The sequence below is a fragment of the Gopherus evgoodei genome, chromosome 22, assembly GCF_007399415.2.
Source record: "Gopherus evgoodei ecotype Sinaloan lineage chromosome 22, rGopEvg1_v1.p, whole genome shotgun sequence".
In the NCBI taxonomy this organism is placed as follows: Eukaryota; Metazoa; Chordata; order Testudines; family Testudinidae; genus Gopherus; species Gopherus evgoodei.
Genome location: NC_044343.1, coordinates 690786 through 703984, shown reverse-complemented (window position 1 = coordinate 703984; position 13199 = coordinate 690786). Strand labels below are relative to the sequence as shown.

The window sequence follows — 13199 nt, the reverse complement described above, 5'->3', positions numbered from 1 at the left end:
GGTAATGGCGACCAAAATGTAATTAAATTTTAATATCTCTGTGGGGGAGTGAGGAGAATACCAAAAAAAGCCACCATGACACCATTTAACATGAAAAAGGGGAACTACCACCCCTCTCCCCCCCAAAAAAACCAAAACCACACACACAAAAAACCCAGGAGGCTGGTTAACTGGAACTTAGAAGGAACAGTCACAGGAGTGAAATGCCTGCAAATAGCATGAAAACTTTAAAAAAAACCATCATAATTAGAGGCTTAAACCATTTTATACCCCCAACTAAAAAAAAAAAAAAAAAAAAAAAAAAAAAAAAAAAAGTAAGATGACCAAAATATGCCACCATGGCTAAACCAGAATGAAAGAGGCAGTTAGAGAGAGAGACATCTTGTAAAAATTGGAAGTTGAATCCTACTGAGGAAAATAAAAAGGAACAAACTCTGGCAAGTTGAGTATAAAAGTATAATTAGGCAGCCCAAAAAAGAATATGAAAAGCACTAGCAAAGACACAAACTAACAGCACTTTTTTTTAAGTACATCAGAAGGAGGCGGCCTGCCAAACAATCAGTGGGGCCAATGGACAATCAAGGTATTAAACATAAAAAAGTACTACTTCACACAACGCACAGTCAACCTGTGGAACTTGTTGCCAGGGGATGTTGAAAGCCAAAACTATAACTGGGTTCAAATTAAGAATTAGATGAGTTCTTATGTTCAAGGAAGATAAATCCACCAATGGCTATTAGCCAAAATGGTCAGGGATGCAACCCCATGCTCTGGGTGTCCCTAAGCTTCTGTCTGCCTTCTGTGTCTGAACGACAAGGGATGGATCTCTTGATAAGTTGCCCTGTTCTGTTCATTCCCTCTGAAGCAGCTGACACTAGCCACTGTCAGTTGGACCCAGCATGGCCATTCTTATATTCTTAACTGGAGAGAACAGCGCAGTCTTGGTCTGTAAAAGCTAAAGACATGACCAGTGCATGGCGTCTGAAGGTCTGGGGATGTCTGGACAAGCCATGTGATGAATGCACTTAAGGGCAAAGAAGTATTTTATCATTGAGATAAAAAACTCAACATGTCAGGCCACATTTGACATCATGTAACTAGAAGCTACTAAGTTTTAAGTGAATTAAAAAAAAAGGGAACTGCCATGCCTTTTGTGACTATGGTCGTTTTAAAAAGTGTATGTCCTCAGAATACCATCAACTTTAAATAGAACATAGTCTACACCCACTAAATATATTATGCAGGCTTTGTGGCAAACATGAATGAAAACCAGAGCTGAAGTACCACTTAGTCTTGGCCCACCTCATACCAACATCACAGACTCAGCAAATCTGTAACAGAGGAGACTGAGGGCTGCAGCAAGCTCAAACTGTTTGACACTGTGTTTACAAGAGAACACAGGCAGTATTAATAGCTTGGGCCACACTTATTTGGAACCATCCTTTGAAGAGAATTAAGTTTCATGAAGCTTCCAAGAATACATTACCCAAATGGCAGAAGAGTACCTAGTGCTGTTTTTATTTCACTTGTGATCTTCGTAATATCCTTGAGTAACCTGGAATCCTCCTGTCAAATCAATCTAAAACAAGAATGAAAATTGCTGCACAACTGCAGAGGTACGTCAATCTATTCCACAGTCTGTGCTACCATCCTCCACTTCAGAGGCACCATGCTTTATTATTCAGTGGACTAGGAAGGCTATTATTGTAATGAATCCAAGATATTCACATGTACCAATATTTGGTTTCAGAAGCTGGCTGGATTCTTTTAGCTGAGTCTTTCAAAAGTATACATTTACAATTAATTTCTACCACTCCCAAATTATGCAAGTGGGTTTGCCAAGAATGTCTCTTATTTGCAAACTACCGCCAGTGAAGTTTATCAGCCCTTTTAGAAGTCCAGTATTTATCTTTTTACCATTCTTACAAAATCTCTAACACATATTCTGTGTCTTTTAAATATATTCCATACTTAGCATTTTTCCTTGACAAAAGTGACCATACAGAATTCTTGGAGAGTTCCAAAACTACGTAGTGAAGTAAAGCCTTCCCAATCATGTGGAATAAGCCTGGAACATAAGTTTCTAGAAGGACTAGTGCAAAAATTTGATTAACCAACCCAAACTTTGTCCTTATAAAAAGCTCCCAGGAGATGCAAATTCTTTCAGAGGGAGATAGGGATAGATCACTCCATAATAGCCCTCTTCTGTACATTCCCCCTGAAGCTCCAGTATGGGCCACAGTCAGAGACAGGATACTGGGCAAGATAGACCATGGTCTGACCCAGTATGGCAGCTCCTATGTTCTTATAACATAGTCCATATAAAAATTTCTAAACCCTATGCCCACCTTTAGTTTAGTTTTCCTAAGCACTGCCCATACCAAAAGACAATCCTCCACTTCAGTAAGAGATTACACTTTAAAGATTAAATTGTTTAAATGTGGAGAGGAAAACAGAGCCTGCCTAGGTTTACGCTCCTATCCATCCTCTGGCACCCACCCAAAACCTGTCCCTGCCATTTGTTGCAGATTCCCTATATTATTCTATAGTATCAATAAGGACACCTGTAACAACCACTCTATAGCTAAGACAGCAACAGTTTCATTTAATTCTTTTCATAGCTACATAACCTTAAAGAGAAATTAATTTTTTAAGCTGAACCATAATTGTACCATCTTTTACTTCTCTTGCATTCCCTCCCTTGTTCCTGAAGAAAAAAAGAGATGCAAGTGGCTCCCAAAGGTATTAACTACCACCGCTGGGTGGATCCCCATAACAGGTCAGACACTGGTGCCTCATCAGTTAGAAGGTGAGTCACATCCAGTCTAAAGGATGGGAATTCTTAAGTTTGCCTTCAAACCAGTGTCTTGCACATTAGAACAAAACAGTTTTAAAATGCTCTTCACACATGAGAGTGGAGGGCAATAAAAAAGCACTTGGGATGACAAATAGTCCATAATCTGCTAAACACAAATATGCTGAAATCAGTGTGTTACTGCAGTCCAAAAAGTAATAGTTTATTTTAACTACAGTGTTTTGTTAGCATGTGTAGATTAACAAGGGCAGTGCAGTGGCAAATTACTTAATTAGGAGGAAAATATTTCAATCCTGTTTTTTCTCCCTGAGGAATTCTGTTAGATTAGTTCCTTTTTACAGTTTTGTCTTCCACAGAAAATGAATAGTCTTCACAATCTATTTTTCTAGCTCAGGAGCTGGAAGGAAAACTCCAAGAAAGCTACCTAGCAAAGCTTCCTGCAAGTTCCATAGTCAGGTGAGTTCTGTCCCAGAAAAGAAGGGCAAATACCACCAACAGAAGTTATGAAGAGGGAGAAAGTGGTTAAGAAAAAACAGAAAAAGCTTTCAATTAGTTCCCAAACTATTTCCTAATGTATTTAGCAGCTTGCTGGCTACATTCCTTAGCACTAAACGCTACAGTGGAATAGCTTTTCTCCCTAGCAACTATTACTAAGATAGCTACTATATCCTGAATGTTCAATTGGTCCCCTTGCAGACTTTAAACAGCTTTTAAAAATTACATCTTGGAAGCTGGAAATTCAGCAAAATACCATTCCCAGGGATGTTACTGTTAGAGGTTTTATTAGAATGTTTCAGCATGGGACCTGACAATTTCCCATACAGAAACAGACACATGTGGAAGCTACAGTGTATAAATAAGAGATGCTTTTCATGCCTATGATATTGCATGTGATTGCTATACTATTGTTATATGCAGCAGCATGCCAGATAAGCGATCCATGTTGTATTTCCTTTGGTCAAGTGTTGCAGAAGAATAAGCAACCACAGTCTATTTTCTGACCACCTTATTTTTCCAAGATCCATGATCTTTTACGCACTAAGTCCATATTAATTCATGACTGATTTTTCTTTGGTTTATTTGATATACAATATATTTTAGTTACTATGACACCTATCAATCACCTTGGCATATCTAATGTCTCAGATGTTGCAGAAGGTAATTACAAGAAGCATTTAAATTAATCCCATGGCAAGGTATAGTTGTAGTTCTATTTTTTCCATAGTTTGGTTATTCTGAGCAAATGATTAGATGATTCAACACTTTCTACTAATTTGAGGAAAGCTGAGCTACCAGCTTTGGCTAACTAGTCTTCACATAAAATGAACAAAGAACATGCGGTAAGGAAAAAAATGTAGTTTCAGGTTTCCTGACAGGCTATTCTTAAAGTAGATGAATTTTTTTTAAAAAATTACAACCCCCCCACTGCCAATACAATGCCACTATTCACCTTATTTACGATATGCTGATATGACTCGCTTGAACTCTATGAAAAGGTCAGCCCATAAGCAGATGCCTGGCAATCAGGTGTCACTAAATAAGAGGTCACCAAAAAAAGGGGGCAGGTCTAAGCCAGTACTTAAAGGCTCTTACAGTCTTACTGCAATCAGGCAGCCTTCATTAATGTTAATAGTCTTTCACATTTGCAAACCACTACAGAAAGACTCAAAATATAAAGCAAAAATGAAATAAGAGTATTGCCAAATGACTAAAACACACTTCAAAGTGTTCTTCTGCACCAAAATCCCAAGGAACACTCATTTTCTAAGAAAAATTCCTTGTTCTGCTTGGTTCTATTAAATGAAAAACCCAAGTGACTCTCACTGTAGACAAATCACCAACTCTGAAACAGGACATTTTGGTTGCTGAGATTTCAGTTTTTGTAAGACAGAATGTTTGCTATGAAGTTTTCATTGCATTCTCCTATTAAACTTACAATTGACTTAAGTATACTTCATCACTTAACAGAATAGGAATTTGCAGAAGAGGATATCTACTCTAAGAAAACTGGGACCCATCAATGGAGGCAGTATCAGAAACAGGACTTGAGCAGTTCTTATTACCATGTTGTCTAACCCTACTGTAAAAATGTGAGTTGTCTATACTTCAAACTTTCACTGCTCCCACTGACACTCAAGCTGAACTCTTGGAGAATTATAGGTCCTAACCAATATGCAGACATAACCCTACTCATATTTCTTGGTTAGAGTTACAGGTGCCTCCATAACTTCTCTACATGCAGGATTGTGCTGCCTTATTAACTTTCATGCACCTATGAATGTTTTATTTCCTCCTTTTTAGTTTCAAGCTGATCAGTAGCACCCTTCATACAAACTTGTGCTCATCTCTGCAAGACATTTTGGGATACAGCTGTACTGCGTTTTGTTACTTTTATTAAGAAGCAAACAAAGGGATTTACGAAAGTACTGCCCCAGATATGAGTTTAGGCTGAATCAATGTGTGATGGACAATGGCCCTTAAACCACGAGAAAAGTTCTTGCCTGAAATACTCATAAAAAGAAATCATCAAATCCTAAATTTTAGATGGTGTATGTTCAAACGTCATCTTTATGTGAAGGTTTATTTAGAAAATTCCCAAGTTTAGGTTTCAATCTTTAGTCATATTTCCAGCTAGGGGTGGCTCTTTATGATACACCTAACATGGAAGTCCGAAGCAATTTCTAAGAATGCTTGAATAAAACAGCATTTATTTTTTATTGCATAACAATTAATTACAAATCTAGCTGCTAAAGTTTGGGCTATTTGCATTTCTCATTCAGTTGGCAAAATATAACATGTGATTTCAGGCCCCGCTATCTGATTTGATTATGCTGTATCACTTCTTGCAAATTAGAGTCCAAAAGAGTTAATGGTATCAGACATAATAAGATCAGCTGATTGAATAGTGCTTTCCACAGTGACCCCTTCCTGTTTTCTGTTCTAAACTGCAAACTTGAGCTCCAGCAACTAGCAAACCTCAAATTCTACTTCTGCTTTCAAGTAGCAAAAAGCAAGGCAAAATGCTTGCATGCGCTCCCTGTTCTGTAAAGAATCATGGGTAAAATTTTCAAAAGCACCTAAGTGACTCACATAGAAAAATGATAAGACAAAAACCCCTTATCACTGGTGGTTGAACACTTTTCACAAAGTGATCACTTTATATCTGACCTCTCAGCCTTCATCCTCAAAGGAAACCTGCACAACACCTTCAAAAGACGAGCATGGGAGCTTAAATTCATAACTTTTCTAGACATTAAAAATCATGAACTCAATAGGGACTAGGCAGGCCACTCGTCTGGTTTTCAAACCAACAGTCCTGCTTTTGTAACGTTTGTTCTCTATCCAAGGATGCCATAATGGAGAGCGCCGCACTCCAACACCACCAGCGTGACCTTGCACACACTATGTGCGTGAGGTCACACCAGTGGGGGCAGGATGACACAATCTTCAAAATGGTGCCCCCATATGGCATGAACCCTACATGCGCATCACACTGACAGGGATGGAATCACACCCACATAATGCCCAGAAATACCAGAATCTCCAGTATTCCGGGTATATATGAGTGGCCACCCTAATAAGGACACTGGATTTAATTCTTATTACAACAATCTGTAACTCACTAACACCCCTCTTTTACCCAATGAGTGCAGAGGTGTTAACTATTTACGCTAAACAATCTGTTTCATCTTGTATTTAGCTATGACATTCTGAGTACCCGTCCCAGACCAGAAGAAAAGCTTTGTGTAAGATCACAAGTTTCACCAACAGAATTTAGCCCAATAAAAGATATTACCGCACCAACCTTGTCTCTAACGGACTTGGTCACTTCTGGAAACTTTACCTCATATTCCTTCTGCACCAAAATTAATGTAGAATTTGGAATCCTTCACAAATGATTGTGCCAAAACTTTTACACATTGTTTGAACACAATCCCTTGACAGTTTTATAATTAATTCCCTCAGCATTTCCCCTGCTACTAGTCATGCATTCACTGGTGGATTACTGAAGGGTCATCTGCATCCTCCAAACATAGTATTTTAGAAAAATATATTCTAATTTAGAGTAAATAATGGAAGACATTGAATTCAAGAACTGTTTGTGTTTGTCCTCTTGTTATCTCACACTGTTCTAGACTGATCTTACCCCTGTATGAGACTGGTGGTTGCCGTCTTTCCTTCTGCTGGAAATGATGTAATAATGAAAATAGCATTTGCTCAGAACACTTACGGGTTAATCAAAATTTCTTTCCAACTGAGAACATGCTTTTGCCTGAAGCAAACATTTACAGCAGAGAAATAAATCCCTGCGAAAGGGAGTTCACAATGGAAATGCTAAAGACATCCTCACCATGCTCAAAAGCACCAATAGACTCAGAGCGGTAACTATTTCAATGGAGAGCTATTTACTTATGAAAACATTCACTGTATTCCTTATTCAGTGGAACTAAGTGACTGGTTCTGCTTGATTCTACATTCAAATATTGACAGTGTTCTAATGAGAGACATCCAATGAATCCTTCACTCCAACACACTGAGCTCTGGTTGTGAAAATATAATCAATCAAAATTGACATATTTGAAGATGAGAATGTAACTTGCGAAGACAAAATAGAGAAATAGCCTATTTCAAAAGAGGAGTAAATGGTCTATTTTATCTATGCAGAAAGTTAGTTGCAAGAAAACTGTAGAGATTAAAAACAAAAATAATTTAAAAATCTGTCTTCAAAGGAGCAGACCAACACAGACTTAGATTTTCAATGCCTCTGCAAGAGAAAGGCCTTCAAAATCCTCCCTAAAAATGACACATACCAGCAATTATTCAGAAAGTTTTTAAGAAGTTATTTGTGCAAAGAAAAATTTCGGCCTAAGTTTACCTCCAGTACTGGTCCAGCTCCCAGAATAGTTCTCTCCACACCACTCGCATACCCCTTCTGACTCAGTGCGGTGAAACAATGAATTAAAAAGTTTGTACTTTGAGTTTTTCCAGATCCACTTTCACCTGAAATGACTATACACTGGTTGACATGTTTTTTAAGCATTGTGTGATAAGCCACATCAGCTATGGCAAAAATATGGGGCTCCAACTTCCCAAGTTGGTGATTTTCGTACATCTTGACATATTTGGGGTTATAAATGGGCAAGAATTTGAAGGGGTTAATGGCAATCAGAATGCTTCCTGCATACGTATAAATCTTGTGTTTTAGAAAGCGGCGTTTGAGATTCTCTAGGAGTGTTGTTTCTGTTAAATTGGAGAGATTGCATAAGTCATCAAAGTTTTCCTGATGCCATGGAAGAAAACCCCTTTCAACCAATCGCCGAGCGTCCTTCTCCTGGGACACCAATTGCATATGGACATATTTGATGGTCCCATCAGTGTCCCTCTCTTGCAAAAGAAAGTAGTACCCATCGTTTTGTGGATGCTCATCCTGAGCACGGCGAGGCCAAAGCAAAACTCTATGAACAGGAGAGTCATTCAAATCAAGTACCCATTCTTCACCTCCTGATTCTTTCACCTCCACGAGCACATAATGCTTTGAGACATCCAAGTCCAAAATTTGTATCACATCCTTGATTACATCTGAAGTGGTGCTGTCCTTAGTTGCAGTCACTCTGCAGCAAGTGGTGCTTTCTGTCGAGAGCTGGGGGTAAATATGAAGATTATAGGTCGCCTTCTCCTGGCAAACTGCACTGTCAGCATCTTTCAAACTCATTCTGCCCCCAACCTGACTTCAGCATACCGCCCCAGCTTGCTGCTCAATGCCCATTATCTGCAAAAGGAGAGTGAAGACAGTTAGATGTTAAAAGGTATCCTGTTCAACCAGTTTCCCTGAAATACAAAAGCAACTGAGCCAAAAAATAAAAAAAATCTGAAATATAAAATGAAGTTATTACACAGGCAAATTTCTGGAAAGTAAGGTGTTTTCCTGAACATCAGTGTTGTTATTTCAAACAAACTGCCCATTTTTACTTATATCGCTCATTGGGAAGGCTTGCTTTATGACTGAGACTCAGATGGAAGAGGTTGGGGTGGAAAGAGTTTGAGCATCTGGGTTTCACAAGCTGTTCCTTCCAGCCTGCATTTGCTCAGGCAGTTCTCTCCTCACATAAGCACAGTAACACAGTGGCTATTTCTTTCATAAAACACACAGCAATTACTGAGAAGAGACACAATTAAGAATTAATTTCATTACTGTCAATCAACAACCACACCCTTAATGCCCCAAAGTGTATTTTTGCTTTTCACCTCCTACCCGAGGAAGAGAAAACTAAAATTAGTTTAAATTGTAGCACATTTCAGTCATGATTTTGTAACTAGCTCATCTGGGATTCACAACTCTCATTCCATACCTAAGGAACCCCCTACACATTCCTTTACCCTTGTCTTTCTAACCATTGCTTCATCTTTCTCCTCCCATTTGCTTTCAAGCTCCTCATGCATGAAGCTCCTGTACTGTCATTGATTCCCACTACCTTGATGTCCCCTCCTCAACTCCTACTGGATCCCTGCAATTGAACTTCAGTCTCATGGGAGTAGAGAGTTTTAAAAGATGCTGGTCTCTACTCCTCTTTGATCTGCAATCCACTCTGAATCACTGTCCTTCGCTCAGTGTGGTGCTTCACCAGGCATTCAACTGCCATCTAGTTAGTTCCATGGGCAGTCACACGACAAGTGCAAACCATTGTGACTGTGGTACACGGAGTTCAATGACCTCTACTATTAACTTATCAGTGGAGAGCAGTTTCCTAAGGTAAATCTTACAGCTTAGGCAGATGGACAATGGAACTCTTATCTTTGCTCTCTTCAATTTAAGGTGCTCTATTACAGTATACTCAGAGGATGCTACTTGAACAAGTGACCCAAATACAAGTCACAAATTAAACCAGAACAGTACAAAAGTCAATACAAGTTACAAATTAACATGCAGTCATTTTCAATGGCAGACAATATTAGGTCAAAGGGTTCCACAAATAAGATCCACGGAGAGTTGGAAACATTCTTTTGTTGGCATTTCCACCACAAGCGGTCGGTCAGTGAATCACTCCAGAGAAGCACATGACAGTTCTGCCACTCCTAAACATAGTCTAAAAATGGAGAACTTCATTTCTAAGCAATTCTGTGTAGAAGCAAGAATTTCTGAAACATTTTCTGTTATGCAAGTTTCTTAAATTGTTTTCAGTCCATCCTTATCAACTGGGAGCCAGAATGAACTACAAACATTGGGACAAATAATGGCACTTCTCTGGTTAATCCACGTGATCCCTTTCAGAATGGTTCCTTAAGCTGCATAAAAATTAAGTTGATCTTTTACTTCTAAGAGGCTCATTGTGACACTCACACAGGCGGTTGGATCAGACGACTCAGGAAATCCCATCCATTTCTTAAATCTATAATTATCACTGATTTTTGACTTGTAGCAGACACTCAACCACAAAGGTTAAAGAGCGATATAAGAGCAAGTCCACATTTAATATGTTTCATCGGCGCAGCTGCACCACTGTAGCACTTTAATGAAGATGGTCTAGGCTGATGGGAGAGAGTTCTCCTGTCACCATAGTTAATCTGCCCTCCCTGAGGCAGTACCTTTGTCAGAGGGAGAAGCTTTGCCAAGCAACAGCAAAGTAAAATTTACAAGACTCAGCTCCTTTCACCACTGCTGTTCAGAACCCCAGTCAGCAGTGACACTATCAACAATCAGAATTTCACCTTACTGCTGCTTGGGAAAGCTAAAAGCAGTAAAAGGGACCCTGGAATTATTCATGGAAAAGAGGATCGGAAAAACCACTGAAGCTACAGAAGATGAAGAGTGATAAAGACCACTTCACCTTCTCTGCTCAGCCAGGCAGTCCTTGGGAAAAACTAGAGTAGCTTAGACCCTCCCCAATCACAGAATTCCTCCTCTCTTCCAGCAGCGAGAAGTTTCAGACACTTACTAGCCAGAGACTCGTATGAAAGATGGATCCAAGCAGAGTCCAGAGGCAGCATTCTCATAGAAACCTCAAAAGCCTTCTACTTCCCAGCTGCTGAAGGGTTGGAGGCTGCTTTTCTTACCTAGGCATTGACCTTGTTGATAAAGCCCATCTAACCTCCTCTACTAGCTAATATAAAGGTTGTCTGGTACATTTTTCACTCATCCATCAGAGCTTCCAAAACTACAGTCTTGGATATCTGCTGGGGGAAATGGAACACCAATTGCCTCAGCTCTGTTCATGGAAGACAAGAGGCCCATTATAACATGAAATACTGCTTGTTTAGGGGACAGCTGGTAGTCTGAGCTCAGGAGATTTCCAAGACTGAGAAACAGGAAAAAGAAATATTTCTCATTCTGGGGAAGTCTGATCACTGACAAAGCAACATGCAGATGGTAGACATCAACCTGCAAGTATTTATGCTAGACACATATCTGCAGTACATGCAGTCATCACAGGCATCTGCTTTGGGGGACATCAAACAGACAAGGGAGTTCTGTCTCCTCGCTGGGATGGTCTAGTCACAGAGTCTTCAGTGAAAAGAACTTGCTGCAACATGATTACTACATATATTCACAGAGGGAGAAAATAGGAAGAGTCACTATAATGGTTGCTTCACTTCAACCAAATACGAAATCCAGATGCGGTTTGCTTTATTTTATCACTGTTGAATTTTCAGAGGCCCTCTTCCTCCTTGTGGAACAGCCACCTCATGTAAAATATTTAGAGAGTTGTTTAATATTGATGTTAAAGGTTATTTTAATGTTAAAGGCTGGGATTTTTATGCGACTCTAAGGAAACTGGGTACCCAGCTTTCAATGAATTCCTTTGGAATTGATTTGCCTTTGAAAGATCCAGATTAAATTATTTAATAATTATTATGCATGAAGTGACCAAAACCATTAAAACTAAAATGTTAAAGTTCACTTTGGAGTAGTCTAAAATGCAACATTGCAATAATCCACTTCAAATACAAACAGAAGGAGAACCTCAGCCCAGTGTCATAAAATTATAAACTTTAAAGAATATCAATTATTAGGCCTAATTACCTTGACAGTATCCTTTAACAAGAGCTAAAGGTGGTCTCATGAAATCTTCAGAAGCAAAGCAGAAATGAACATGGATGTTCTGTGAAGCAACAGGCATTCAACAAAATAAGATGTAAATATCTACTGTTCTACCCATCAATCTGCTTACAAATCCCAGCAGAAGATGCCTCCGCTATTCACCCCAACAGCTCAAGGCCACGATTTGGCTGGTAGTGAACTGAGGGCTTCTCTGCCTACAAGTTCAAAAACTATACGAAATCATAACCTAGAGCAGTGATTCTCAAACTTTTGTACTGATGACCCCTTTCACACAGCAAGCCTCTGAGGGCGACCCTCTTCCCCATATAAATAAAAAACACTCTTTTATATATTTAACACCATTATAAATGATGGAGGCAAAGCAGGGTTTGGGGGGAGGCTGACAGCTTGCGACCCCCCATGTAATACCTCACAACCCCCTGAGGGGTCCAACCCCCAGTTTAGAATCCCTGACCTAGAGGCGGAAATACACTTCTCTTGGGATAAACATTTAAAATCACTCAAGCAGGAGAAATCAAACATTTCAACTAAACTAGGCCTCAAGCCAAGATTAGATATACCTAGAGCCCTGCTGGATCCAGCAAGGGGTTTGGTGGGCTTTTTTTCATACTTTGCTCAATGACAGCTCCAAGGACTTGCCCATGCAGATAGGCAGTCCTTGGACCTTTCTGCATAGTGGTGGAGGGGACTGTCTGAGGTTTAAAATACTGGCCTGGGCAGAGTGGCTGAGAAATAACCTTTTAGAACATGCTCTAGACTGGTAGAAACTAGTCAATGCTGGTCAGGCAAACCATACTTAAAAATGGTGCTGAATTTGCTTATAACAGTTTTATTAGCTGATTCAGACACTTAGCGCTTCAGTTGTAAATGGGGCCCTAAATGATACACAAAACTCAGGTCAGCTGTAGCAGAGACATTGGACACAGAAGAAAATTAGACTCTTAAGATGAATGTTTGTTGTCACAGACTATTACTGGAATTTCAGAAGGAAATAGTATGCCTAGCAGTCTGCTAGAACTAGTAGAGTACATTACAGAAGGGAATTCATGATGTACTACTGGAGAATTACTAGAATCTCTAGGCTGATACAAAAGAAACCAAACCATAGACCTTCAGATAACAATTATCTTCTTCTGCCTCTCTTGATTTCTTTATTGATTTAAAGTAGAACATTTACCATATGACCCAAGCAATGTTATTTTTTATTATTTGTATTACAGTAGCACCCGAGAAGCCCTAGTCATGAATTAGGATCCCATAGGTACTAGGTGCTGAACAAACAGAACAAAAAGTCCTTGTCCCAAAGAGCTTAAAATCTAAGTATAT

General features: G+C 39.3%; 1 protein-coding gene across 2 annotated transcripts in view; it reads right to left on the bottom strand.

Annotated features, from left to right (window-relative positions):
* The window catches only part of MYO9B (myosin IXB), an 84210-nt gene that overhangs the window by 59714 nt on the left and 11297 nt on the right, over positions 1-13199 (bottom strand). For both annotated transcript variants that reach the window (XM_030540057.1, XM_030540056.1), the window contains exon 2: positions 7692-8585. In XM_030540057.1, coding sequence (XP_030395917.1) covers positions 7692-8528 — 837 coding nt within the window. In that variant the 5' untranslated portion in view covers positions 8529-8585. The remainder of the gene's footprint in view (positions 1-7691; positions 8586-13199) is intronic.